Raw genomic sequence first — 27,582 nt, forward strand, 5'->3', positions numbered from 1 at the left:
ACCACCAACCGCCTGCACCCCATGGAGGAGCCCCCCTGATTGGAGCCAGGTGGGCCTGGCCCCCTACCACTTGTGGCTGCTTCCTTTGACAAGGAGTGAATGGATCAGGTCCGGGCTGGAGCCTTGCCAATAAACAGGAGAAAGGCTCTTACAAATATCTGATGCTTCGATCTCTTTATTTTTTTAAGTGACAAATCTGTGTGTGGCTATTCTTTCCCTTTGGTGGGCTTTGGGGTCTAAGACCAGCTTGGGATCTGGAGGGCAGCTGGTCACAGCTTGGGGGAGTTCTTGAGCACATACTGAGTACCTGTTCAATGCCATGCCCAGGGCTTTACTTACACCATCTCATTTAATCTACACAATAACTCTATGGGTGGAGGGCAAGTGTCATCCCCACCTTACAGATGAGGAAATTGAGGCACAGAGAGGCCAACTCCCTTGTCCACGGTCTTACAGTTTAGCAAGTGGCAAAGCTCTTCCTACCTTAGCTATGTGCAAAATCTTGGCAGCTTAAAGATGGCTCTATTCACTTGGAACCTGTTACCCCAGGAGCCTTTCCTGTGTCACCTTCTTTAATCCTCACAGCAGTTGACAGGGGTGGGAACTGTCCCCATTGCACTGATGAGATTGAGGCTCAGAGAGGTGGAATGACTGGCTTAGGCCACCTGGCAAGTCAGGAGGCAGAGCTGGGATTGGAATTCAGGCTGTGAAGCCAGCTTGCCTGGGTTCAAATCCTGCCTCTGCCTCCTCTTTGCTGCGTGTCCTGGGCAAGTCACATCACCAATCTGAGCCTTCGTTTCCTCACCTGTAAAATGAGAATGATGACAGTACCAACCTCAGACCAACCTCAGCAGAGTTGTGAGGATCACATGAGTGAAATCATAAAAGGTGCTTAGCACAGTGCTTGGCACACAGTAAGTGCTCAACAGATGTTAGTCACGGGTGGATTTTTGAGTCAGAGAGCTGTGCACAAGTGTTTCTGTGTTGGCGTGTGGGCAGGTAACCATGTGGCCCTGAACCAGTGCACGTATCAGTGTATGAATGGCCTGTGGATGAGGTGACCTGGCGGGAGGGTCTGTGCAGAGGCAGGGCCAAGAGTGGAGGTTTGCGTGCATCTTCAAAGACAAGGCACTCCTCCACAGGAGGAGGTGGAGAGAACCTCCTGGCACAAGCCAGGAATATGGCAGGGTCGGGCTTGCAGCTCTTCACTTCGAATCGTCTCCCAGCACGATGTGATGGAACAGGCTGAAGAGTTGCTTGTGCCTGCTTGTCTTCACCTCGAAGGATGCGGACTCTGAGTTGGTGGCCAAGGCAAAGGGAATGTTGTGTTTCCGCAGGTGGAGGATGAGTTTCTCAGCCCCTGGCATGAGCGCCACGGTGGGGAACACGTCCCTCGGCCTGGCTTGCCTTTCTTCCAGCAGCTCCTCCTTGGACACCAGGAGCCGCAGGACGTCCACGACCACCTGTGCCACCTCCAATGCCTTCTTACCCATAACCAGGGACTTCACATCCCAGATGTATTCCTTTTCATAGCAATCACGTATGTCTTGAAACACCACTGAACGGAGTTGTTCAGTATCCAGAAGCAGGCCGTCCACGTCGAAGAGGAGGTGGGCAGCAGGCCACAGGGGTACAGCCATGACACCTCTGCCTTGGGTCGCGTCGAGGCAACCAGGAGGTGTGCACGCACCCACCTGCCCCGCGCATGCGCACTGCGAGTTCCCGCAAAGGACTTCTAAGCCCGCAAATCAGTGTCCCTTGCTAGAATGTCTTTTAAAAAAATCTAGGCTGGGCACGGTGGCTTAAGCCTGTAATCCCAGCATTTTGGGAGGCTGAGGCGGGCAGATCAGGAGGTCAGGAGATCGAGACCATCCTGGCCAACATGGTGAAACCCCGTTTCTACTAAAAATCCAAAAATTAGCGGGGCTTAGGTAGTATGCACATGTAATCCCAGCTACTCCGGAGGCTGAGACAGGAGAATCACTTGAACCCGGGAGGCGGAGGCTGCAGTGAGCCAAGATCACGCCACTGCACTCCAGCCTGGGTGACAGAGCAAGACTCTGTCTCAAAAGAACAGGTATAACTTCGGGGAAAAAATGTATCATGGGCCTCCTATGATCAACTGGTGCCCTGGCCCTGGAAATTATGGGGATGGTGGCTATGTGTGTCCATATGTCTGTTGGGGTGTGTGTGTGTGTTTGTGTGTGTGTGAGAATGTCTGTCTCCCTGGGGTGAGGCTCTGGATGTGGAAGATTGGGGGTGTCTTTGTGAGTGGGTCTGTGTCTGGGCACATACATGTGTCTGTGGGTGGTGTGGTGTAGCCAGAGGCCTGATCAGGTCAGTGCTGCCCTAGCCATGGGGCCCTGGCAGGTACACCCTGTCCCAGCCTGGGCCAGGCCCATGCCACAGAGGAGGGAGAGCCCCTCTTGCCTTGTCCCGGATGCCAGGGCTGTCCCCTTGTCCCTCACCGTGAGCTCTAATCCTGTTACTCCTCATCTCCCCAGCTCTGGGACAATGGCAGCCTTGAGGGAGGCCTGGCAGGTGCAGACACCGGGTAATCCATGGGCTGCTGATGCCTGGCCCTGGGCATGCCAGAGACACCCCTCCACCCCCAACCCCACTTTTGGATGTTCCCACAGCATACATATGGCTCCCTAAAGTCTTGCTGCCACCCTCTCCAGGCTCAGTGTGCTGATGGGGAAGCCAGGGCACAAGCTGTTAGGGTTTGAAGACCCGGCTTCTTGCCAGGCCTTCGGTACTGTGAGGCCTTGAACAAGCCACAGCTCCTCTCTGAATCTCAGTTTACTCATCTTTACAGTGAGGAAGGGGTTAGATGCTCTGACCTCTAATCTGACGTCAACAGTCTTTGAGTGGTCAGTTCCTCCAGATTCACCCTGAGCAGAAAATGTGGGTTGGACCAGCAAGGGAGCCCTACTCCATGACCCCACTCCCTGGGGAGGCAGTGATACGAAGTCTGCTGGGCACTGCTCAACTCCCAGACTCCTCCAACCCCAGATAAGGAAGTGGAAGCCCAGAGAGATGAAGTGATTTGCCCAAGGGCACATGGCACACGTGGAGCTGGGCTTGAACCCTGTCTTCCTCAGTCCAAGTCTCTTCCTCGCTCCTTCACACCACACTCAGCAGTGGAATGCAGTGTCCTCCTTTCAAGAAACTGAGGCTCAAGCCCACAGAGTGAGAAAAGGGCAGAGCCAGGTCTTCGGTCCTGGTCCCACAGCTATTGACCCCCAGGGACTTGCCAGACAGCATCACCCTGGGAAAATGAAGACTACACAACGTTCCCCGCACCTGTGTTCATGCCAGTCCCCACCTACCTTGCCTTCTCCCTTCTCAGCCCACTCTCAGCTCGAGTAGCATGGGGAAGCCTCCCAGGGATCTCACCACCATCTGCACCCTTGGCCCCTCTCCCTTGATGCCCTAAAGTTCATTTCTAGGATACCTGTCCTCATGGCCATACCAATTAGGTGAGGGTGGCCACGTTTAATATGAGCCCATCTTGCAGATGGGAGAACTGTGGCTCTGTGAGTTAAGTCACTCAATTGTGACAGAGCCAGAATTTGGACCCAGAAATTTTGACTCCAGAACCTTCACTCTAGGAACTAGTGCCCCAGGGTATTTTTCCTCATCAAGTCCCTCCCCTGCTCTAATCCCTTCCCTGGCTCCCCATCACCCTCACCAGGGATCTCAAAAGGGCTGCATATCGCATTGCCTTGGGGGCTTGTTAAATGTCCCCCTAGGTGCTTGTCAGTGGAGTCAGGGTTGCCAAAGGTGAGGCCAAGAGATACGCATTTTAATGAATCCCTTCCTGTGGGAAGGCCCAATCCCTGACCCGGCTTTGGTGCATGAGGGGATATAGGGATGCCTGGGGAGCCTATAGGGGCATCAGAGTCCCCTGTGGTGTGGGGATCAGGAAGGAGGAGGAGAGACGAGGAAGGCCAGAAACTAGGTAGCATTTTCCTCTCTTCCAGGAGGCTAGGCTGGGCGGTGGTAAGACAATGGGTGTTAGACAGGCTGGCTGGACTCCTGTGTGACGTCCAGCAAGCTGGTTACCCTTGCTGAGCCTTGGCTCCTTGAGTGTAAGAAGAGGAAATAATAACAGCACTGACCTTACTGGGTCTTTGTGATGACTAGATGTGCTCACATACAGCAGGTGCCTTGTGCACGGTATGTGCTCAATAAACGCTAGTGTTAGCTTTCTTTCCTCTTCCTTCAAACAAATGCCTTAAAAACATTGGGGATGCCCAGCACAGATGAGGCTGTGGAGTAGCAGCAGTGACCATGTGCAGTGGCATAATGCTTGGGGGAACTGTAGCCATAGAGAGTATGGCTAAACATGTACATGCATGCTGTGCTCCAGCAATTCCACTCCTTGTTATTTACCCAAAAGAAATGAAGAATAAAAACATATGCCCAAGCTGAGTGTGGTGGTTCATGCCTGTATTCCCAGGGCTTTGGGAGGCTGGGGTGGGAGGATCACTTGAGGTCAGGAGTTCGAGACCAGCCTGGCCAACATAGCGAAACTCTGTCTCTATGAAAAATACAAAAATTAGCTGGGTGTGGCAGGGTGTGCCTGTAGTCCCAGCTACTCGGGAGGCTGAGGCAGGACAATCGCTTGAGCCCAGGAAGAGGAGGTTGCAGTGAGCTGAGATCACACCACTGCACTCCAGCCTGGGTGACAGAGCAAGACTCTGTCTCAAAAAAGAAAAAAAAAGTCCACCAACAAGAGTGTTCATAGCAGCGTCATTCATAATAGCCAACACCTGGAAAGCCCAGGCACCTCTGGACACGAGAACGGATAAACACACTGTGGGGATTCACACAGTGGAGTAGTACACAGCAAAGAAGACCCAGTCACCGCCTCACACAACGGAAGTGAGAAAGCTGTGCACATACAGCACACTGCAATTGCACTTAGTGACCCCCAGGAACATGCTGGACTCAGCACTGGGTTAGCAGTCAGGACAGTGGTCACCCCCAGGTGGGCAGTGACCTGGAGGGGACACAAAGAGGGCTTTGAGAGGGCTCCATTTGTAAAAATTCATCACACTGTATACTTGTGATCCGTGCCCCTTTTTGTGTACATGTTTTAGATTTTAGTAAAAAGTTTATTTTTTTAAAAAGTGTGGTGTGGTTGAGTAACCTGGCCCAGGGCCTAAAGTCATCAGCATGAACATTGTAGGGTGAGGGCTTTAGAGATGATTGAGGTAAACAAGGCAAATGTCGTCCTTCTTCTCCATCTCAGCAGGCAGAGGTTCAGGGCCCCACGCAGAAGACAGACCCACAGACTCACAGAGCCACAGACACAGTGACAGCTTGGCATGTCACAGATTCTGAGAGAAGAAATCCCAGGGGAATGTGGGAGCTCAGAGGCGATACGTCATGCAGCCTGGGGCTCATGAAGGCTTCCTGGAGGAAGGGATGCCTGAGCTGGTGCCTTCAGAGGAATTGCCAACGAAAGCCAAAGTCAGTAAATCCATACAGTAGGTTCCAAGGCCTCATCACACATTGTTGGCCCCTTTTCTGTTACCCCCCTCCAGTCACATGGCCCCACTGCTGTTCCTGGAACACCACCCTAGGCCTTTGTGTGGGGGGTCCGTCTGGTCAGCAGGCTCTTTCCAGACAGCCATCTGACTCCTTCCCTCTTCTCCTTCTGGTCAAAAGTCACCCCTGATCCAATACGAGGCCTTCCCTGACCGCCCTATTGAAAATGGCACCCACTCCCCACACTCCTGAGCCACTTCCCTGCTTTATTTTTGTCGTTAGCTTCTAACTTATCGTATTTTTTCTGAGATGGAGTCTCACTCTGTCGCCCAGGGTGGAGTGCAGTGAGGCAATCTTGGCTTGTTACAACCTCCGCCTCCAGGTTCAAGCGATTCTCCTGCCTCAGCCTCCCATGGCGGTGGGATTAAAAGTGTGCACCACTATGCCTACTTATATATATATATATATATATACACACACACACATATATATACACGTGTATATATATATATATTTTTTTCTTTTTCTTTTTTTTTTTTTTGAGATGGAGTCTTGCACTGTCACCCAGGCTGGAGTGCAGTGGTGCGATCTTGGCTCACTGCAAGCTCCACCTCCCAGGTTCACACCATTCTCCTGCCTCAGCCTCCCAAATAGCTGGGACTACAGGCAACCACCACCACGCCCAGCTAATTTTTATATTTTTTGTAGAGACGGAGTTTCACCATGTTGGTCAGTCTGGTCTCGAACTCCTGACCTTAGGTGATTCACCCGCCTTGGCCTTCCAAAGTGCTGACATTACAGGCATGAGCCACCGCACCTGGCTAATTTTTATATTTTTAGTAGAGATGGGGTTTCACCATGTTGGCCAGGCTGGTCTCAAACTCCCGACCTCAGGTGATCCACCCGCCTTGGCCTCCCAAAGTGCTGGGATTACAGGCGTGAGCCACCGCGCCTGGCTCCAACTTACTGTATTATGTGCTTATTTGTCCCTTTCAGAGCTGTGCTGTCCAACACGACAGCCAATAGCCACACAAGGCGATTGCCTGAAATGTGACAAGTCCAAATCTTGGTGTGCTGTAAGCAGATTTTGAAAACTTAGCATGAGAAAAAGAGAGTAAACCCCATTCATAAGTTTCTGTTGGTTATATGTTAAAAGAGAATATTTTGGATTTGATGGGGGTAACTAGACTATTATAATTAATTTCACCTGTTTCTTTTTACCTTTCAAAGAATGTGGCTACGAGAAAGTTTTAAATTGCATTGCATTTCCACTGGAATGGAATCCTGGCTCCTTCGGGCAGCGGAGTTTGTTTCTTTTATTTACTGCGATCTCCCCAACATCTAGCAGACAGTGGGTGCCTCACAAACGCCTGCAGTGGACTGAATGAATGCGTGCATTCCTCGTTGCTGTCATCTGGACCAGCCTCGGAAAGGGGACAAAGCTCTGGAATTCTGGGAATACCGAGCCTTGGTAGGTGGGGGTGGAGTTGATGCCCCTCCCCCAAGTGTGCCCAGAGTCCCTGTCTCCAGGCCCACAGCCCTTTCCATGTGAGGCCTGGGGTGGGGGTGGTGGAAGGTAGAAGACCCAGCAGCTTTAGGTCCCTTCCTTCCCTCCCTAGGCCTTTGCTGGCTGAGGAAGGGTAGGGGGTAGGCAGGGTGGATTCTGTGCCACTGGAATGGCTCTTGGGGAGCCTTGGAGGGAGCCCAAGAGATGGCTGAACGGGTAGGTGGCAGGGCCCCACACCTCACCCCTGGCTCTGAGGGAGGTGGCTGCCTGTGCAGTCCCCAAGCCTTCACTCCCACTCCTGGGCACCGACCCCAGTCCCCTTACTCTCCTCTAAGCAGGAAGGCTTAGCCCAGGCCCTCGGGGAAAACCGCAATTTGCTTCTGACATGACATATTGATGGGTTTCTGGCGGCCGTGGCCCTTTTGTGTCCTCAGAGCCGCGTGGGCATATAAGGGCCACCCCTCAGCTCGGGTGGGTGGAGGAACTGACAGGAGGCCGGGAGCCCCCATCCACCCCTTGTGGAGCTGCAGGAGCAAGGGTAAGACAGCTTGAGGCAGCCCTGGGCTCGTCCTGCTGCCCAGCCATTGACCCCACCACCTTCTGCCCTCCCGTATGACTGATGGGCACGGAAAGAGCTCACCTGAGGAGGAACTCACCCTAGGAGGGTACCAAGAGGGTGGGTGAAGAGAAAAACCATGTTCCAGATCTGGGGCCGAGAGAGAGGCAAAGACTTGTATACATTCATAGCCGGAGGGGTGGGCTGTGATCCCTGTGTATGGAGAGAGTTCCAGGAGCGCCCATGTTTCTCCTGGCCAGTGACATGCTGCTGAATGTCTATCTGCTGCCTCCTCAGCAGGGACCCCCTTCTGACACACAACCACACGCAGAGGCCTTAGACAAGGTCCCTGCCTTCATGGAGTTTACAGGGAAGAGAAACGAGGACACAAACAGATGCAAAACTGCAAATGGAGATCAGCACCTTAAAATAAATATTCTGGGTGATGTTTAGTGACAGATGGATTTCTTCAGACAAAGTGAAGGAGGGATGCCTCTCCAGGGACGCAATGTTTATCTGGAACCTAAATGATAAGGAGTCAGCCATGCAAAGAACAGGGGAGGAAACTTCTTAACAAGGAACCGCATGTGCAAAGGCCCTGGAGTGGGAAGGGGCCTGGCATGTTCAAGCTCAACGAGATCAAAGAGGCAGGCAGGGATTTTGTGGGTAATGGCAAGAAGCCTGGGTTTCAATCCAGGGCAATGCGGAGCCACTGAAGGGTTTAAGCAGGAGTGACGGGTAGGCATAGATGGATATGTGATTGGGTGGGCAAATAAGGAACTCCTTAAAGAAAAATCCCACTCTCTGAAATTAGCAGATTAGCCATGCCCCCACCGGCCACCCCATTCCCTTCTTCAACAAGATTTGGGATGGAGGTGGGGGAAGGAGAAAGACAGGACATGTTAAGTCTAAGTGTTGGGTGTCCCCAATCAGCTAGACCTTCTGAAACAGCCTCATGAGCCAGTGGGAAGCAGGTCCTGGAAACAAAGCTCTCACCCTGCTGTCCTGAAGGGGAAGCCCCTCTGTCTACAGCTGTCACTCCAGACACCCGGCCAGGCTCACTGGGCCACTGAGGACTAAGACTTTTCTGTCAGATGGACTCAGGCTTGAATTCTGACTGTGTCTCTGATTAGTTCTTTGGTCTAGTCTCCTATCCCTTTCAGTCTCAGTTTTCCCATCTGAGAAATGGAACCCAACAAGGGAGAGGCTTGGAAAGTGCCTTGGAGATTTGAGTGCATTGGCAGCTGCACCATGCCACCTGCGTGTTGGCCCTGCTTACATTTGGGAGGAGAAGGCTTTCCTGGGAGTGAAGCTGGATTTGGGCTGTGCCAGGTGGGCAGGGAGGAGGAAGGCTGACAATGGGAACAGAGAGGGGAAAGGCTGGAGCAGGAGGAGGGTCTCAGAGTTCCTGCTTCTGCTCCTCACAGGCGTGCAGCCAGCCATGCTGGGCCTGTGGTCCCTGCTTCTGCTCTGGGGCCTGGCGACTCCATGCCAGGGGCTGCTAGAGACGGTGGGCACGTTCGCTCGGATTGACAAGGATGAGCTCGGCAAAGGTGAGCCCCAGGTGGGCAGTCTGTGAGGGGGCTGCGGCAATGTCAACGACTCAATCTATGTGCTCAGAGCATCTGTTTTAAGAGCAGATAAGAGCAGGCTGTGATTCCCAGCTGCTTAGAGAGCACATTCTCCTGGGAGTAGCTGTGCAGGAGTGAACGTTTCCCTTGCAGGCTGGAATGGGTGATGAATTCCCTCTTCTGGGAGGTGGACTGGGTGATATGAGCTGAGGCTGTGTGGGGACTGCATGTGGCTCAGGGACAGGGACAGGGTGAGATTGAGAAGGTCGAGAGGAGGGCACTAGCTGGGCCAGTGTCTGCCTCACATTACTAGGGTAGAGGAACTGTACTTGGCATTTGGTGCTACAGAGCCCAGTGGCCCGTGGTGACAGTCTCAGGGATGGAGTAGATGGGTCATGAGCAGGAAATGCTTCAGGGAGGCCCCTGGCCTGCCCCTACTTCTACAGGGCTGTTCCTCCATCCTGCCCTTCCCACAATCTGCACTGAGTCAGGCCTGGAGTGCCCAAGAGAGGAGCAGGGTCCATCTCCTCCAGCTCAATTGAGCCCTGGTGGCTACAAGCTCCCCCTTCTTTGCCCTCCCTTACAGTGCTGCAGGGCAGGGCAGTCCAGGACCAGGAGCCCAAGTTACACTACTGACCCCAACCCAATTTGCTGTGTGACTTTGGGCAAGTCTCTGCCCTTCTCTGAGCCTTAGTTTCCCTACTGGTAAAATGAAGGGATTGTCATGAGATTTGCTCATTCATTCTCCAAACACTTACTGGATACCTCCCATGTGCCAGGCAGGGAGGGTGGCCACAGGCCCTGTAGCGGGAGTAAGAGGCTGTTATGGCTTAGTGGGTTCCACCAGTTGAGTGTAACCGCTGGGTTAATTCCGTTTTAAAAAAGAAGCCTACTCAATCTCAGAGGAAGGAGGCAGCTGCCATGGTCCTGGGGGTGAGGTTGCAGTTTCTAGTACCTTCCTACTTCCACTCTCTCTGCAGCCATCCAGAACTCACTGGTTGGGGGGCCCATTCTGCAGAATGTGCTGGGATCGGTCACAGCCGTGAACCAGGGCCTCCTGGGCTCAGGAGGGCTGCTTGGAGGAGGCGGCTTGCTGGGCCACGGAGGGGTTTTTGGCGTTGTGGAGGAGCTCTCTGGGTGAGTCCCACCTGCTGCATGCGCTACAGGAAGACTTGGCTTTGTTTCCGGGAACTGAGGAGAGATTGACTCTTTTTATTTTGTCTGATAGGCAGTGAGGGTGGTGTGGGAGGGTCGTGATCCAGGTCTAAAAATGATGACTCTACTGCATGCCTGGCAGGACAAGAACAGCAGAAGGCCACTGTGGTTGAGGGTTCCAGCTCTGGGTCAACACTAGTTACTCACTGTGTGACCTTGGGCAAGTTGCTTAGTCTCTCTGGGCTATCTAGCTATCTGCATGGCTCCCTTTCTCACCTCCTCCAGATGTCCGCTCAAAAAAGCTCTGCACCGATTAGCCCTTTCTTATCCCCACCATACATTTTACAGGTTTGTTTTATGTCTCCTTTGCTAGATTATAGGAGGGGTAGGATTTTTGTCTGACTTGTTCGCCACTGTGTCCCCGGGATCATAAATAGGGACACAGTGGATGCTCAAAAAGTTTTTTGTTTTTTTTTTTTTTGAGACAGAGTCTTGCTTTGTTGCCCAGGCTGGAGTGCAGTGGCGTGATCTTGGCTCACTGCAACCTCCGCTTCCCAGGTTCAAGTGATTCTCCTGCCTCAGCCTCCCGAGTAGCGGGGATTACAGGCGCCCACCACCATGACTGGGTAATTTTTCTGGTTTTAGTAGAGATGGAGTTACACCATGTAGGCTAGGGTGGTCTTGAACTCCTGACTTCAGATGATCTGCCCGCCTCGGCCTCCCAAAATGCTGGGATTACAGGTGTGAGCCACTGTGCCCAGGCTCAAAAAGTGTTTTTGAATGAATGAATGAAGAGCATCACATTATACCTAATATGTGCTAACTCAATGACCACCTATTCAGGCTTTTCTGTGTGTCTAGCACTGTGCATTGTAAATGAATCATCTCACTGAGCCCAAAGGTAGGACTATTATGAACTGCATTTAACATCTGAGGAGATAAGAGGCTCCCGGCAGTGAAGTGACCTGCCCAAGCTCACCCAGCTAGGGGAGGAGAGGGGAATGTGTCTGTGTGTTTCATCGCAGCCCACACTGCCTGGTCAAGTCCAGGGGAAACCAGTCTGTGGCTGGTGGGCGAATTAGAGGAAGGTCAAACGACAGGGCCCAGGCGAGGCTGAAGCCCAGCGTATGGAGAAGAGTCACTGGACAGGAGGCAATGGGGTGCTGGGAGCGGATGGGTGTTCACTTCCCTAAACGGAACATAATGTCCGGAAAGCGGGCTGGTAAATGCTGATGTTGCTTGAGGTTTGCTGTGTGTCATTCTGTGGTAGGTGTTGTCAATGTCCCCATTTTACAGATGGGGAAACTGAGGCACAGCAGCACTGTGACTCACCCAAGCCCATCCAGTCAGCTAGTGGCAGAGCTGGGGTTTGAACCATCTGCCTTTTACTGGCTGCAGTATTAGCAGCTACTCATGGGGTGGTTGCCAGGACAGTGAGTCAATCTGTGCCAAGCAGCTAAAAGAGAGCCGGGCACACAGTAAGTGCTGGATAGATATTATTATTATTATTATTATTATTATTGATACAATATTCACTCTCCCTCCCCTGTGAAATCTGCCCTCTCAGTGAGGCTGGAGTCTCAGACATGAACCTGGCATTGTTCATGCCTCGAAGAGCTTCTCATAGGTGGTGGAGTCTGACAGTGAAGATCCCATGGGCTCAGGGCAGTGATGGAGGCAGCCCAGGCAGGGTGGGACAGGTGCTCAGAGGGCATCTGCCTGAGGCAGAAAACCAGGGTGGAAGGCTTCCTGGAGGAGTGCATGTGAACTGGGAGGAGTCAGCAAGCTGAAGAGGGATGCAGAGTGGAAGGAGGGTCAAGGGAAGGGTGTTCCAGACAGAGGGAACAGCCTGGGCAAAGACCCAGAAGACAGAGAGTAATGACTTGTGAGGGGCTGTGTCTCAGAACCCACGTGGGTTGCATTTGTGAGTGTGTGGGGGTATAGTGGGGCGCAATGTCAAGGCCAGAAACCAAACCAGGGCTGAGACTGTGGGGATGGAGTGGGGAAAAGCTTTAATTCCTTGAGCCTCCAGCGGTGATGATGATAGGACATTTGTTGAGCACACACTGTACCAGGTTCTGCACTCGAATTATCTCACTTGTCTTTGCAACACATCTACGAGGTAGGAACTAGTATCGCCCCACTTTACAGATAAGAAGACTGAGGCCCAGAGAGATTAAGTGATGGGCCAAGGGCTCACAGCTGGCTCTGTGGGTTTGAGGTGAGATAGGGAACACCACCAAGAGCCACTCTGGGCGCCGCCTGGTCTGGGATGGTGGAGGCACTGGGGGGTGTCTGGGAGTGGGCAGCCCTCTCCCTGACTCCCATCCCAGTCTGAAGATTGAGGAGCTCACGCTGCCGAAGGAGTTGCTGAAGCTGCTGCCGGGGTTTGGGGTGCAGCTGAACCTGCACACCAAAGTGGGCATGCATTGCTCTGGGTGAGTGTGCCCTGGGGACCTCTACCGTCCTGCTTCCACCCCCTGCCCTGTTGGAGACTCCTACTCTGCTGTCCCCCAACTCCCTCCCCCTGTATCCCCCATTTCCTTTCACCCTATTTCCTCCCCAAGGGACTCTCAATCCTACTGTTTCCCCCCTGGATCCTATGCCATTGCCCTTCCCCAGGGACTTCCATTTCCCTCTTCCTCCAGACCCGGACCCCACTGCCCAGGCTCACCGGAGAGGATGGGGGAAGAGGGCGCAGGGAAGTGCAAAATGGGGCTGGGAGGCAGAGGCTGAGAAGGGGATGCGGTGCCTAGGGCACTGGCAGGGCCACCCTCAACCCGCCTCTGCTCAGGACCCAGCCGACCCCGGTGGGCGGGGCCAAGGGTTGGGCCTGGCTGCCTGGCCAAGCGCCCAGCGTCCTTTCTTGCAGCCCCCTTGGGGGCCTTCTGCAGCTGGCTGCCGAGGTGAACGTGACGTCGCGGGTGGCACTGGGTGTGAGCTCGCGGGGCACGCCCATCCTTATCCTCAAGCGCTGCAGCACGCTCCTGGGCCACATCAGCCTGTTCTCGGGGTGAGTCTGCAGGTTCCAGTCTGCAGGCTCCAGCCTGCAACCCCGACCCGCTCGGGATCATCTCGCACTCATCTGGGCGTCTCCCGGGTCTCCCTGGAGCTGCCAGCTGCGTGGACCTGAACTCATCCTACCCCTGCCTGCCCTGCCCACCGGTTTCAACCCGCTCCACAGACCGACAGATTGAGTCCCACCACCGACAGGGACTTCGGCTTAATCCATAGCTTGCGCCACCCACTCCTGGGCATTCCCCTATTCTGGTTCACCGGATCCTGCCGTCCCCTCTCCTCCAGAACGGGCCCAGGGTCTGCTGGGATCCCTCCATCTGCGGGATTTCAACCCCTGCTCTCAGCACATGAGAGGCCCAACTCTGCCTCTGACTTGCTATGTGACTTCAGGGAGACCCACTCCCCATCTCCCCATTCTGGGCCTTCATGTCCCCATCTGTATATGTGGAGCTGGATTTGATGATTCGGAAGGCGCTATGACATCATCTCTTCCCAGGGGCTGGCCAGGTGGCCCTCCCTACACCTTGTTGAATCAGGTGGCCCTCCGTACACCTTGTTGAATCATCACAATTTTTTTTTTTTTTTTTTTTGAGAAGGAGTCTCACTCTGTCACCCGGGCTGGAGTGCAGTGGTGCCATCTCAGCTCACTGCAACCTGTGCCTCCCGGGTTCATGCTATTCTTGCCTCAGCCTCCTGAGTAGCTGGGATTACAGGCGCCCGCCACCATGCTAATTTTTGTATTTTTAATAGAGACAGGGTTTCACTATGTTGGCCAGGCTGGTCTTGAACTCCTGACCTCAAGTGATCCGCCCGCGTTGGCCTCACAAAGTGCTGGGATTACAGGTGTGAGCCACCATGCCTGGCCTCTGAATCATCACTTTCATGGGACCATGGAGGCCCAGAGGTCTCCTTGCCCAGGATCACACGTACAGATCTGGCGGGGGTGGAGAGGGACTGCTCTCTGGCTGGGTCCAAGGCCTCTGTCAGCACTCTGAGCCAGGCCACAGCTGCCTCCCACTAGTGTCTACTGTTCTGTGTCCACCTTCCAGGCCCAATCCCAGCTCCTGCCCCATCTTTGTTGGGTAACTCTGAGCAGGGAGGGGTCATCAGGCGGTTCTGCATTAGCTAACAGCTTGCTCCTGTCTCCACAAGGGCCCTAAGAATGGGATTCCAGGCAAGGGCTTTGGGCTCCTTAAATTCCAGTGGTTCTGTCCTGCTCCTCCGGGATAGAGGGGGCCTGGGGAGGAGTGGAGCCCAGGACAGTGTTGGTGTCCTGTGGTTGGGGCTCTGTGGTTGCCACCCTGCACCCCCATGGTCTCCAAACAGACCTGAGCCCATCTACATGCACTTATCCTCAGGTGTCATTCATTCATTCATTTATTAATCTAACAAATACTTGTTGAACCTGCACTCAGGGAGCTCAATAGCAATCATTGTCCTAGGCCTGAGTGTCTCTTGTTTACAAATATTAGAGGGACAAAGGAGACAGACATTTGTCAAGCACAGATTGTACACCAGCCACATACACACTCCCATAACCCAGGCAGCAGCAACTCTCTAAGGTGGGCACTGTACAGTTGGGGAAAATGAAGCCATTCCCTGGGTCCCCTGGGGAGGTGGAGCCAGGATTTAACTCAGGTCTCCAAAGCCTCAGCCAACACCATCCCCAAGAGAAGAGACAGGAGAAATCCAGAGCCCCTAGTGTCCCCCCGACCATGTCATCCAGGCGGAACCGTCCACCTGGCAGCCGCACCCACACGTGTCTCCCTCTGCTCAGACTGCTGCCCACGCCACTCTTTGGAGTCGTGGAACAGATGCTTTTCAAGGTGCTTCCGGGACTGGTGAGTGTGGGGGCCGTGGGCCAGCATGCCCTCTCCCTGGACTGGGCCTCTTTCTCCCCCAGTTTTGGGTAAAGTTGGGTGCCAGGTGGGATTAGGCTGTACTTCCCTTCCACACCCACCAGGTAATCCCATCCGGGCCTGCTGACCGGCCTTCCTGGCGCGCCTGCTAGTCTGGGGGTGGATGACACGATCCTTTCAGATCCTCAAGCCCGAGTGTGTGGCTCCAGGTGGCCTGGGTCCCCTGCTCCCAAATCGGAGGCTCCTTCTTACCCCCTGCTTTGTTTCTGCCATTTGTGTTAGTACTTACTTTATGTTTTTCTTTAAATTAGCTTGAAATGCAAATTGAATCACTTGATGGTTTTAAACTGAGCCCTGTGTTTGGCAATCATGTCTAGAAAAACATGTACCTATATTCATACATCATATATAAACATATGAAGATTAAAGGATGTCTGTCCATGGCCTGCCCCAGACCATCCTGGTTTCCACACCCAAGAGAGCTGGTCTGGCCCAAGCCCCATATCACCGAGGGAGAGGGGAGGGCCACATACACAGCAAAGGGCAGTCAGGCCTCCTGGCCCCACCGCCTGGCTGGCTCTCCCTGTGCGTACTTGTGAACGCCGGTGGGGGCGGCAGAGGAATGGGAGCCTAGGGTTGGCAAAACTGCCCTGGGCTTGAGGAAGCCAGTTTGGAAAAGAAGCTTAGCAGGAGGAGGGGCCCCTAGGCAGGACCATGTCAGGCAAGTTTCCCCCAGGGCGTGAGGGTGCATTTCAATTGCAGCCCCTAACTTAGTCTCTGGGGCAGTTGGCCAGCAGCTAGGTTTTGTGTGACACAAAGAGGTTTTGAAAATGAGCATTCATTGCCCACATTTAGCATTGAAGATTTCTCGTAACAGTCCAGATTTGTGGCTTCTATTGTGCAATCGGTCAGCCTGGCTGCCGAATACCTCCCTCCTGTAAGTGGGAAGTATCTCTGGTACCTCCCGTCTGGTGCGCAGAGGGTTTGCTTTCTCCACCCCCAGCAGAGTCCCTCTCGTCTCCTCTCATTTCTGTGACTTGCCTGACCTCAGAAGTTCTGGAGTTCGGGGCCCCCACTTGACATGCAACAGCCCTCTTTTGTTTCTCTGAAAACAGCTGTGACCTTGGACAGGTCACCTTCTTCTCTGGCCTCAGTTGGAGGATGAAGGGCTGGAATGGTCCTCTCTGAGGCTCCCACTCCAGTGGGCTATGGGACTCAGGCTCTGTGATTCCCAGACTTGGATTCTGAAAGTCAAACCGCTTGCTCCCTGTTCTCCTAGCACAGGGCTTAGGAATGAACACGTGGTGATATGCTGGATGGACACCCCAGATCCAGGCCTGACTCTCTGGGTGGAGGCGAGGAGGTGCCCCGCTGTGGGGTCTTGATCCTAGGCTTCCCAGTGCCCACATAGGATGGCAGGGGATGGCCTGTGACTTTATGGGGAACCAAAGCCACTTTTGCCTCCTCAGGTGAAGGCCTTGTCCGCATGCCCAAACCAGCCTCTGAAACGTGTCTCCCATGGTCCCCCAGCCACCTTTGGGGGTTTTCTAATGGGGCTCTTGTAACCAAGGAAAGACAGCTTGGGGGCCCACTCAACCCTCTGACACCTCAGGCTCCAGCCCCTCCCCTGCCTCCCACCTGTGTGTCTCCTGTCTGTCTCTGCCTTCTGCCTTGGTCCCCAGCACCACGTAGCACCAGATAGCAAAGCATTTAAAGAACATGCAGATGTCCTCGCAGCGAGCTCTTCTTTGCCCTGTAACATCCGTCTCTCTGACACAGCTGTGCCCCGTGGTGGACAGTGTGCTGGGCGTGGTGAATGAGCTCCTGGGGGCTGTGCTGGGTAAGTTAGGGCGCAACGCCCTCCTCTTTGCCCCTTCTACCCCTCTCTGTACGACCCCAATGGGGTAGGGTACTAAGGGGAGCCGAAAGGGGCAGGATCTCGGGGTCCTTCAGTTCCTCCTCACACTGACAGGCTGCCCCTTTGAGGAGCCTCATGGAGGAGGCCTGGGCTGAGGCCACCTAGCAGGGACTGCAGACCCAGAACCATCGGTTCGCTCTATGTTGGGTGCTGCAGACCAACATTTATTGAGCACCTAGTGTGTGCTTGGCACTGTCAGAAACAGGGGGAAGATATGATGACTACCTGATCAGACTAGATGACCGAGGCCCAGAGAGCTCAAGTACGGAACCCAAGGCCCCGCAGCCCCAGCAGACCCCAGTCTCTCTGTGCCTCATGGAGACACTAGTGCCTTCGGTGTTCATAAAATGGGTTTGGGAAAATATAAAAAGGCACAACCAGGAAAAGAATAGAAAACCTGGGGCCGGTATGTCTCTGTAGGTGGTGTTATGTAAGAGAGGCAGGGTGGCAGTGTGTTAGTGGCACCAACTCTGGAAAACAGGAATCCTGGTTTTGAATGCTGTGACTGTGTGGCCTTGGCCTGGTGACTTCCCCTGTCTGAACCTCAATTTCCACATCTGTAAAATGGGGATGAAGTCGCGGCCAAGTGAATGCTTAGCAGAGTGCTAGGCACTCAGCAGACATCAGTAAATGGAAATAGGGGCTATTAGGATTGGGAATCGGGCTTATGGGGTCGTTCTCACCCCTCCCTTTCCCATGCAGGCTTGGTGCCCCTTGGGGCTCTTGGGTCCCTGGAATTCTCTCTGGCCACACTGCCTCTCATCTCCAACCAGTACATAGAACTGGACATCAACGTGAGTAACCAGAGGGGCCTCTCCTGCTGCTGGGGGAGGCTAGATAGGGGATGTCGGGTTCAGGCGGGTGGGTGAGTACCTCAAGACCCTCCTCGGCCCTGTTTCCTGCCCCTGCAGCCTATCGTGAAGAGTGTAGCTGGTGACATCATTGACTTCCCCAAGTCCCCTGCCCCAGCCAAGGTGCCCCCCAAGGAGGACCACACATCCCAGGTGACAGTGCCACTGTACCTCTTCAACACCATGTTTGGACTCCTGCAGACCAACGGTGCCCTCGACATGGACATCACCCCTGAGCTGGTGAGTGTGGTGCCTGGGGGATGGGATGGGGGGTCCCTGCCCTGCTGTGCCTTGGCATTGCTAGTGCTGACCTACGCGCTGATCAGCCCTGCTGAGCCCTCTTCTCTATAATAAAAGGGAGTTGAACACGTTTAGAGTGTGTACACTGCTGTTGTCCACTCCTGTACTTAAGGGAGACGTTGCTAATCGATCGTGGTCCTCTACCTGGTTAAACGTGACTGGGACCTCTGAATCCTTCTCAACTTGGCACTCCAGGAGGTCACTTTCAATTGGTCAGGACTGGCATATGGAATGAAGCCCACTTTCCGTCCCTGTATCAGATGAGCCTTTCTACAGTCTAAGCACTAAAGTGTGAACCACTAACATTTCCACTGCTTTCTCAAGAGCAGATTTGAGTGGGCCAAGAGCAGATTTGAGTGGAAGAAAAGAAAACTAGGCAGGGTGGCTCATGCCTGTAATCCTAGCACTTCCGGAGGCTGATAGGGGGAGGATCACTTGAGCCCAGGAGACACCCCATCTCTACACAAAATACAAATATTAGCCAGGCACGGTGGTGCATGCCTGTGGTCCCAGTTACTTACGAGGCTGAGGTGGGAGGATCACGTGAGCCTGGGAGGTCAAGGCTGAAGTGAGCTGTGCTTGTGCCACTGCATTCCAGTCTGGGTCACAGAATGAGACCTTGTCTCAGAAAAAAAAAAAGAAGAAAGAAAGAAAGAGAGAAAGAAGAAAGAAAGAAAGAAGGAAAGAAAAAAAGGAAGGAAGGAAGAAAGAAAGGAAGGAAGAGAAAAAAAGAAAGAAGAAAAAGAAAGGAAGAAAGGAAGAAAGAAAAAGGAAGGAAGGAAGGAAAGAAAAGAAGAAGAAAGAAAAGAAAAGAAAAGAAAGAAAAGAAAAGAAAGAAAGAAAAGAAAAGAAAAGAAAAGAAGAAAGAAGGGAAGGAAGAAAGAAAGAGAGAGAAAGGCAGGCAGTGACGAACTCAGGTTAAGGGATTGTACCAAGAGTTACCTGAACTTTTGTTCTGTAGCTTCTAGTACCTCCCAACTTCCATTCTGTCATTTCATTCCTCCCACATCCTGGAGAGACCCAGACCCCAGGAGAAATACAGGGGCATTTATTTTGGTCTCAGCCTGGGCTCCCCACTTGTAGCTCAGGCCCAAGGAAGCAGGGGTTGGTCACTCACTTCTTGCAAGTGGGATCCAGACAGCACTCTGAAGGCCTCTGGGAGGCTGGAACAGGACCCTGAGCTGCGGGGAAGGTGTCTTCTAGTTGGGGGATGGGAGCAGTCATAGCCAGGCAGAGACTCTGAGTGTAAGAACATGCCTGTCTGAGCGGCCTGCAGACGTGGGTGTGTGCATATGAGCATCATGGCAAGAGAGAGGAATGTCAGAGGCCTCGTCCTGGTGCTGCGTGTATGCTTATCCTGTGTGAACAGGGTGGTTGTGAGAAGTGGGCATGTGTAGTTCAGGGCGGGGGGGTCTCAAACATCAGGGCCCCCGGAGGCTGGGCCATCATCAATTAGCAGCCTGATGGGACTGTAGTGAACTGGGGGCCCTGTGCCCCATTTCTCAGGCAATTGCCACTCAGCTGACGCAAGGGGAGGGGGTACAGGCTCAGCGTGACCAGATTTTCCAACTCTTTAGCCAGAAACTGAAAAATTTACATACTGATTTATAAATACTGATTTATAAAAACTTCCTGATTTATAAATACTAGAGACAAATTCATAGTTTTTGAAAATACTATTTGGGTAAAAGGCAAAAAGATCTGGGGTCAGATCTCTGGGTCTTTAGATCATGAGCCCTGGCAGAGTGAGTAAAAGGTTCTGAAGTTAGCCTGCCTGCGTTCAAATCCTGGTGTCACCACTTACCAATTGTGTGACCCTTGGCAAGAGCCTCAGTGTCTCCATCTGTTAAATGGGGGCAATGGCAGCACTCACCTCTTTGAGCTGTTGTAAAGGTGAAATGAGCAAAGGCGTGCAGAGCCCCTAGCATCTGCCTAGCATGCAGTAAGTGCTCAATAATTGCTAGCTGTTAGAACAAACTTGAGTGTTTGTAGTGATATGTGTATGAAATTGACAGGGTAGGGGGAAGAGTGGTGAACAAAACTGCTCTGTGTGTGCCGAGGGATTCCTGTTCTGTCTCTGTGTTCACCAACTTTCTCTCCCATTGGGGGTCCAGGTTCCCAGCGATGTCCCACTGACAACTACAGACCTGGTAGCTTTGCTCCCTGAGGTGAGTGACCCTCTCATGGGTTTTGATCATTGTAGCTTTTTCCTGATGACCATGAATGGGCTCCAGAATCCTTCTCAATACAGCTCTCCAGGCAACTGCAATTGAACAATTGAGTCCAAATTCACACTAAAGTGTGAATGGCTAACACAGCATCCTTTCCTGATAGCAGATTTTGCTTAGAGAGTAAAGGATTAGTGTTTGACTGCCCCAGAAATCAACTGGGCATTTATCCTATGGAAATTGTTTCTGTAGCACACAAGGGCAAAATTCCTTTCAGGTTACTGAGCTCCCTTCCTCCAATTGGCTTACTTCATCCTGACCTTAGTCTTCAATGTCCCCAGAAAAAAGACTCAGGGCACTGGTCTTGGAGAGGAAAGAAAAGGGAGAGGGTCAGGTGGGTCTCCCTAGTGGACATGAATACATGACTTCAAGGTCTGGCCTCAGCTTTCCCATCCTTCAATTGGGGCTGGACCAGCCGCTTTCCAGCTGTGAGAACTGGAATTCGTACTGAAGGTAAAATGTCTACTACAAGGTCCTTACATCACAGCAGATTCTGAAACAGGTTGGAAAGAGGCCTGGGGGCCTGGGCTCTCACCAGAGAGGATGGAAATGGAAGCTGGTTTTGGGGGTACAGAGGACAAACTCTGAGTCCTTGAAGGTGGTGATTCAAAGCAGTCTGGATGAATGAGGTGGGGGCCTCGGCTTTCCAGAGTCCCCTGGCTAAAGGGCATAGGAGCCTCGTGGAAGGGATGCGATTGGAGTCAGACATTCAGAAGAACCTGCAGAGAGCAGGAGTGGAGAGGGACATGGGGCAGGCAGAGATGACTGAAGCAGGGGTATCCAGATGTAGCAAGTGGGGCCTGCCCCTCCAGGGGAGGGCTAGTCTCTGGAGGCTGAATCCTTTGGCCTCCATTTGCTGGCCTTGCAGCTTCAGAGCCCCATGTGGCTTCAGATTCTGTGGCATGTGAGGGTGGAATGAGGCCATTCCTGGTCCTGATGATCCTGCCACTTGGGGATTCTGGGCTTGAGGAAGCCTAGACTCAAATTCCAGCAGGTAAGCGTCCCAAGGGACGTAATTATGTGTTCTAAGCTTCTGTGGTTCTGTAATTTCCTTAGTTTCATGACGTTGCAATCATGAGACCCAGAATTTCCTGATCGTGTGACTCATTTAGGCAGTCAGCGAATATCCGCTGAGCACCTACTGTGTGACAGGCCCTGCCATGGAACACGGGCATACCTGCAGCTGGGGCTGCACAGAGGGCAAACAGTGAAAGGAGACAAAAGCTTCTGCACTTGAGGGGTTGCCATTCTGCTGGAGGTGACAGTGCACAAATAAACAAAAACAGAAACAGTGTCAGAAGGTGGAAGGCATGGAGTGGTGAAGGTGGCTTAGGAGTGCTGGCTGGTGCTTTTAGACACCACCAGCAAGGCCTCGCTGAGGAGGTAACACTTGAGTGAGGGAACTTTGCAGTTCTCTGGGAAGATATTTCCAGGCAGAGGGAGCAGCAAGTGCAAAGGCCCTGGGGCCTGCCGGGAGCATCCCTGGCAGCTGGAGGAGCAGCCACGTGGCCAGTGAGTCTAGAGGGAGAATGCAGGGGGGGGAGCAGGTGAAGTGGAGAGGCGGGGAGGGGGGATGGAGGACACAGAGCCTGTGGCCTCAGCGAGGATTCTGACTCTGCGTGAGACCGGAAGTCTGATGTGGCAGTCCCGCAGGTTGGTGTCTCTACCCCTGAGTGTAGCCTCGTGGGGGCTGAGACCAGGCCTGTGTTGTTCAGGCTGCAACCTCATTGCCCAGCACGTTGCCCGGTGCCTGGTAGGTGCTCAGTGAGTGTTTGCTGACTGACTGACTGACTGTAGTCCTGGGGCATCTGAGTTCTGCCCCTGCATTTCTCTAGGCCCTGGGGAAGTTGCCCCTGCACCAGCACCTCCTGCTGTCCCTGCGGGTGAAGGAAGCTCCCACAGTCACACTCAACAACAAGAAGGCCTTGGTCTCCCTCCCAGCCAACATCCATGTGCTGTTCTATGTCCCTCAGGGGACCCCTGAATCCCTCTTCGAGCTGAATTCGGTGAGTGGTCAAGGGGTAGGTGGGGGTCTGGCATTGGGGTTCCGAATGGGGCTGACCGTCTCCAGGACTGTGGAGGTGCCGCCCCCGATTTCAGGGTGGGAGCCCCACATAGCCCAGCACAGGAAGCCCCCCAACAACCATTGTCATCATCTGGGCTGAGCCCCAAGACCCTGCCTCAGTTCCTGCCTGCTCCCTCCCGTCATGTCTGCCTGGGCCTGTTGGGGCCGCCCACGCTGCTTCTTGGGGGTCTCAGGCATTGCTCCCCATCTCCCCAGCCTCTCTCTGCCCAGCTATCTCCCTGATGACGCTCCAGCTTCCTCTGACCCTCCCTCTCTAGTCGGCTTCCTCCACCCTACCTCTGCACACATCTGGACGGAGGCAGGCCCCTCCCGGGACCGTCTGCCCTGGCTCCCCATGGCCAAACACCTGAGCCTGACATTCATTGTCCTCCTGTCCCATCCTCGCCTTGCACATCCTTGCCCCCTAAGCCTCAGCTACTCAAGTCTACCAGGTCCTCCGCCTCTGGTTTGTCTGTGCTGGGTCCACCACCTGGAGTGCCATTTCCCCCTTCCCTCCACTAGCTCCTCATCTTTCATGATTCAGCTGCTACCTCACTGGAGAGGCCTTCCCTCACCGCACAGCAGGCGTGCTTGAGGGGCTCTCCAAGCCCCTGCAGCCCCAGAGCTTCCTCTCCTACAATACCAATTGCCCTCAATTTTAATACTGTGGTTCTCTGCTGTTCAAGAGAACAGCAAAACCTTCAAATTACCTCCTCAGAGCTCAGCACGGACCCTGACACACAGTAGGGCCTCAGTAAGGTTAGTAGACCGAACAGATGGATGGAGGCAGACCTGTCTTCAAGCTCCTTCTGCTGATTGCGGGTGACCTCTGCCTGCTTTGCCCATGCAGGTCATGACTCTGCGTGCCCAGCTGACTCCCTCGGCTACCAAGCTGCACATCTCCCTGTGCCTGGAACGGTAACGTGGGACCCTGGGGACAGGATCTTGCTCTTGTCTTTAGGAACAAGAATTAGGGGCTGGCAGGATCCACCTCCCATTTCTTGGGCATCAACAAAGTTCCAGGTGTTTTCCCAGCATCCTCCTTGCCTTCAGCACCTGCCAGGGAGGAGACAGTGTCAGTCCATGTTATAGACAAGGAATCGGGGGCTCAGAGCAGCAGGCTCGAGTGGGCTTCTTCCACGGCACCCCTTGCTGCTGAAAACCTGCCTCTGGGAGATAAAGCTGCTGCCGGGATGTGGAGTCCAAACTCCTGAGTTATCAGCCCCAGAGGCTAACCAAGAGACAACCGGCCTTGAGTGTCAGGAAGTGCGTTGTTATTCATGTGGACTTCTTACTTCTCTACTCTCCTCAGCCTCGTGGTAACTAGGCATCCATCATGATAATCATAATGACCAAGATGATGGTCCTTCATCTACATGCACAGTACTTTACAGTTTGCAAAGCACCATCTACATGCACAGTACTTTATAGTTGGCAAAGCACTGTGCTGGCCCAGGCTCACACAGCAGGCTGTCCCTAGAGCAGGTCTGCAGTCTGGGCCTCGGTGATGTCACCACGGTGGGGCCCCGGCCTGTCTGTCCCTCCCCTGGCAGTAGGGACTTTCCTGGAGATTGCTGAGACCTGGTGTCCTGTGTCACAGGCACCCATTGCTCCTCTGACTCCATCTTAGCGCCCCCACAACAGGCTACTGCTGCCCCCGCCTTCCATTGTTGCCTCATTGCGGACTTTGACGGAGGGCCTTGCCTGCTGCCTGGGTGCACCTCCACTTCCTGATGCTAGTTCACGCGTCCGCCTTTTAGGAAGTAGAGATGGCCCTGAATCTGCGCTTGGGCCAGATATGATCCATCAGTGAGTTGCTGCCTTGAGTGGACACCTGCTGTATGCAAGGCACTCTGTGTCCAGTGCTCAGTCTGGGGGAGGGCCACTCTTCTGAAGGGTTCAGCCATCTGCCCAGGGTCAAATAGCCGGGAGTCAGACAAAGGCGCCAAGGCCAGAGGTGGTGGTCATGATGCCTCAGAAGGGAGGTTAGGTCCCTTTGGGTCCATTTTACAGGTAGGAAAACTGAATCTCCAAGTCAAGGCTGGATAGAGGGAGAGTGTTGGGCCTGTAACCCTGTTTCCTGATCCTGAGAGCTATGGTGGGGCAGGCTGGGGGTGGGACAGGGGTGGTTGGGGGTAGTGGGGGCCCCAGCATCTCTCTTCTCTCCACCAGGCTCAGTGTCAAGGTGGCCTCCTCCTTTACCTATGCCTTTGACGTAAGTTCCTGGGAGAGTGAGGGGCTTGGAGGTGGTGAGAGTCTTCAGGTGTGGTGTGGAAAGGGGGTGGCCATGAGTCATGGGCCGTATGGCTGAGCTGACCTCAGGATTGGGCTCTGCCCCAATAAGCCAGAGTGGGCAAATATCAGGGCGTGTGTGGGTGTGTTGGGGGGGTGGGGGCAGTGGGGAGAGAGAGAGAGAGTGGGGGGCAGTGGGGGCAGTGGGAAGAGAGAGAGAGAGAGAGAAACAGTGATCATCTTAGGAAAGTGAATCTCATGATCTTCCATGGTCTTGGAACCTCACAAAGTTGTGGACGTCTAGAACCTCACAAGGGTCCATCATTCTGGAACTTCACCCAAGTAATAAGTTTCCCAAACTCAGAAAGTTCCATTTCAGAGGTCACAGAGCCCCGAGGTTCCTGCTTCTTACAGAGTTCTGAGGCTCTGGAATTTCACCATGGGCTCAGTTTCTAGAACATTCTTGGAGTCCCTAAACTGACAGGAATCTAAGGTCAGACCCCACAGACTGGAGCTGGGCACACTTCCTTCCCTCTTTCTTAGGCACTGCCTACCTCCAGGCCCCACAGACTCTTACAGGAAAGCACTTCTTCCAAGCTCATGGGGCCTGGGGTAAAGCCAGCCTAAATCACAGAATCTCTTTCGGGATCGCTGGTGGACAGCCCAGGCCACCCCCAAGTGCCCTGTGCCTGCCAGGAGCTGTGGCCTCAGGCTTGGGGGAGGCTGAGGCGGCTGGGTCCCTGGGTTTCTCTCTCTGGGAAGGGGGTGCTGCTGCCTGCAAGGCCACACCCCAGAGCACCACCTGCACCACCCTGTGTGTTCTGTTGCAGGAATCGCGTTTAGAAGAATGGCTCAGTCATGTGGTCCGGGTAGTGTATGCACCGAAGCTTAACGGTATGGCAGCTTTTGCTCTCTTGGACACATGGAGTGTCCAAATATGGGATTGTCTAGTCTGTTGCCTCTCTTTATGGTTCTGATGGGGGCACTGAGGCCAGAGAGAGGTCGGTCCTCATTTGCAAGATGCAGATACTGAGGCACCAATTTTTCCATTTCAATAACATTGATTAGCACCTACATCATGCCAGCCTATGGGCTTCAAGAGCTGATCTGACCTCAGTCCTGCCTTAAGCTCCCTTAAGCTCCCTGTCTCGTAGGAAATAATCATATAAACAAATGATTAGAATATAGATGACCCAGAGTGTGTAAGGGATTGATGAAGCCTTTAGGAGGCTGGATACAGGGGCACCACTGACACAATACAGAATAGGGACATTTTTGTTTGGGTGTAGGAGGATAAGTAGGAGTTTGCCAATAAGAAGCTGATTCCCTGAGAAGAGAACTGGCTGGCTAGTGAAAGTGATGGAATAGGGTCAGCAGGGTCCGAGGGTCCCTAGAGTCCAAGACCTCCCCACCAACATACCTTTGTTTTCAACGATTCTCTCTTCACAGTGGCCCTGGATGTTGGAATTCCCCTGCCTAAGGTTCTTAACATCAGTTTTTCCAGTTCAGTTCTGGAGATCATAGAGGTGAGTCTTCTCTGCAGATATGGTGCAGATGGGCCTTAAGCTTGTCTCTGGAAAGCCCTACTTGAAACTCATGAGGGGAATGCTTTGCTTCATCCTCTTGTCTGTCCCTGACCCATTTTCTAAATTTCTCAGTGAGTTACAAATTACCTAACTTAGGAATGGCAAATATATGACGTGTGTGCTACCACTCCCCCATTACTTGCCCATGGCAGGCATCATCAATCAATCATGGAGTTCTTTCCCATTGGATTCAGACACATGTCTGGCCTCTAGAATGGAACCTAAGATTTACTCACAGAATCACAGTTCCCCTGGTCCAACAGCAACAAATACATATGCTGTCTCTCCCTTATCTTGTGTCTGCAGCAGATATGACCAATGGATCATGACATTTTTTCTTGTGGAATATTGATATGGCCTCACAATCCTTTTCAAACCAGCACAACTCTGGGTGGTGGAATAGCTCTAGGAGGGGAGCAGAGCAGAGAGTTCTGCACCCATTTCTCAGATGAGGACCAAGGCTGAACTAGGTCAGATTTCTGGCCCAAGATCACACAGTAAATTAATAGCAGAAATGGCACTTGAACTTGAGTCTATTAAGTCCTCAAGTCAGAGCCTGTCCCACACTGGATGTCATTTGTTCATCATTAATTTATTCATTTAATGAGTGCCTGCTGTGTTCCAGGTACAGCACCAATCCCAGGGCAGGGGGGTAAAGATGGCTGCAGGGGTGGGGCATTGCAGAGACTCAGGGGCGTAACCAAGAGTGGTTCTTCCTTACAGAATGCTGTTGTGCTGACTGTGCCATCCTGAGGCTGAGACATGGCCACCAGCCCTCCCTGTTGACTACTAGAGACCACCTGTCCACTCTGCCTCAATTTCCCTCCCAGTCTCTAGCTGGTGTTGGTGACAGTAAAATTGCCCTCTGGCCCTGCAGCACTACTCCAAGTTTGAGGTGGAAACTGCCTGGGTAATCATAGAATTGCCTCAGAGAGAGCTCTGGGACCTCAGTAGCAAGCCCTGAGCTTTCAATAAATGACTCCTCTATCTCGGTATCTCCTGGCTGGTTTATTCCCCAGTGACACAGGACTTGCCTTGGCCTTTGCCTCCAGTGCCCTCCTTAGCTCCAGGTAGGAGCTTCTGGGAGGTGAGGGGACTCAGGGCCTTGACATTGTAGCTTTGAGTCCCTAACTGACCTTGTTGGCCTGGACAGCCTCTGTGTCCTGTTCTGCCTTCCTCTCTGTCCCTTCCCTCCCACCTCCATCTCTCTCTCTCTTTCTAAATACTTTTACCTTTC

At 53.3% G+C, this 27,582-nt stretch overlaps 1 protein-coding gene and 1 pseudogene across 1 annotated transcript; one reads left to right on the forward strand and one right to left on the reverse strand.

Annotated features, from left to right (window-relative positions):
* Positions 1 to 907: 907 nt before the first annotated feature.
* Positions 908 to 1,822, reverse strand: LOC101009791 (annotated as a pseudogene).
* Positions 1,823 to 7,618: 5,796 nt separating this feature from the next.
* BPIFB3 (BPI fold containing family B member 3) lies at positions 7,619 to 27,340 on the forward strand. The gene is made up of 16 exons (XM_031656029.1): positions 7,619 to 7,682; positions 8,696 to 9,115; positions 10,114 to 10,270; positions 12,622 to 12,726; positions 13,161 to 13,301; positions 15,084 to 15,147; positions 16,945 to 17,005; positions 17,786 to 17,877; positions 17,995 to 18,174; positions 20,349 to 20,402; positions 22,298 to 22,468; positions 23,378 to 23,445; positions 24,700 to 24,742; positions 25,590 to 25,653; positions 26,209 to 26,285; positions 27,069 to 27,340. Exons 1-16 carry the CDS (start codon positions 7,619 to 7,621, stop codon positions 27,096 to 27,098), a joined length of 1,791 nt encoding a protein of 596 aa, XP_031511889.1. The 3' UTR covers positions 27,099 to 27,340.
* The last annotated feature ends 242 nt before the right edge of the window (positions 27,341 to 27,582 follow it).

The sequence above is a fragment of the Papio anubis genome, chromosome 16 (assembly GCF_008728515.1).
Source record: "Papio anubis isolate 15944 chromosome 16, Panubis1.0, whole genome shotgun sequence".
NCBI lineage: Eukaryota > Metazoa > Chordata > Mammalia > Primates > Cercopithecidae > Papio > Papio anubis.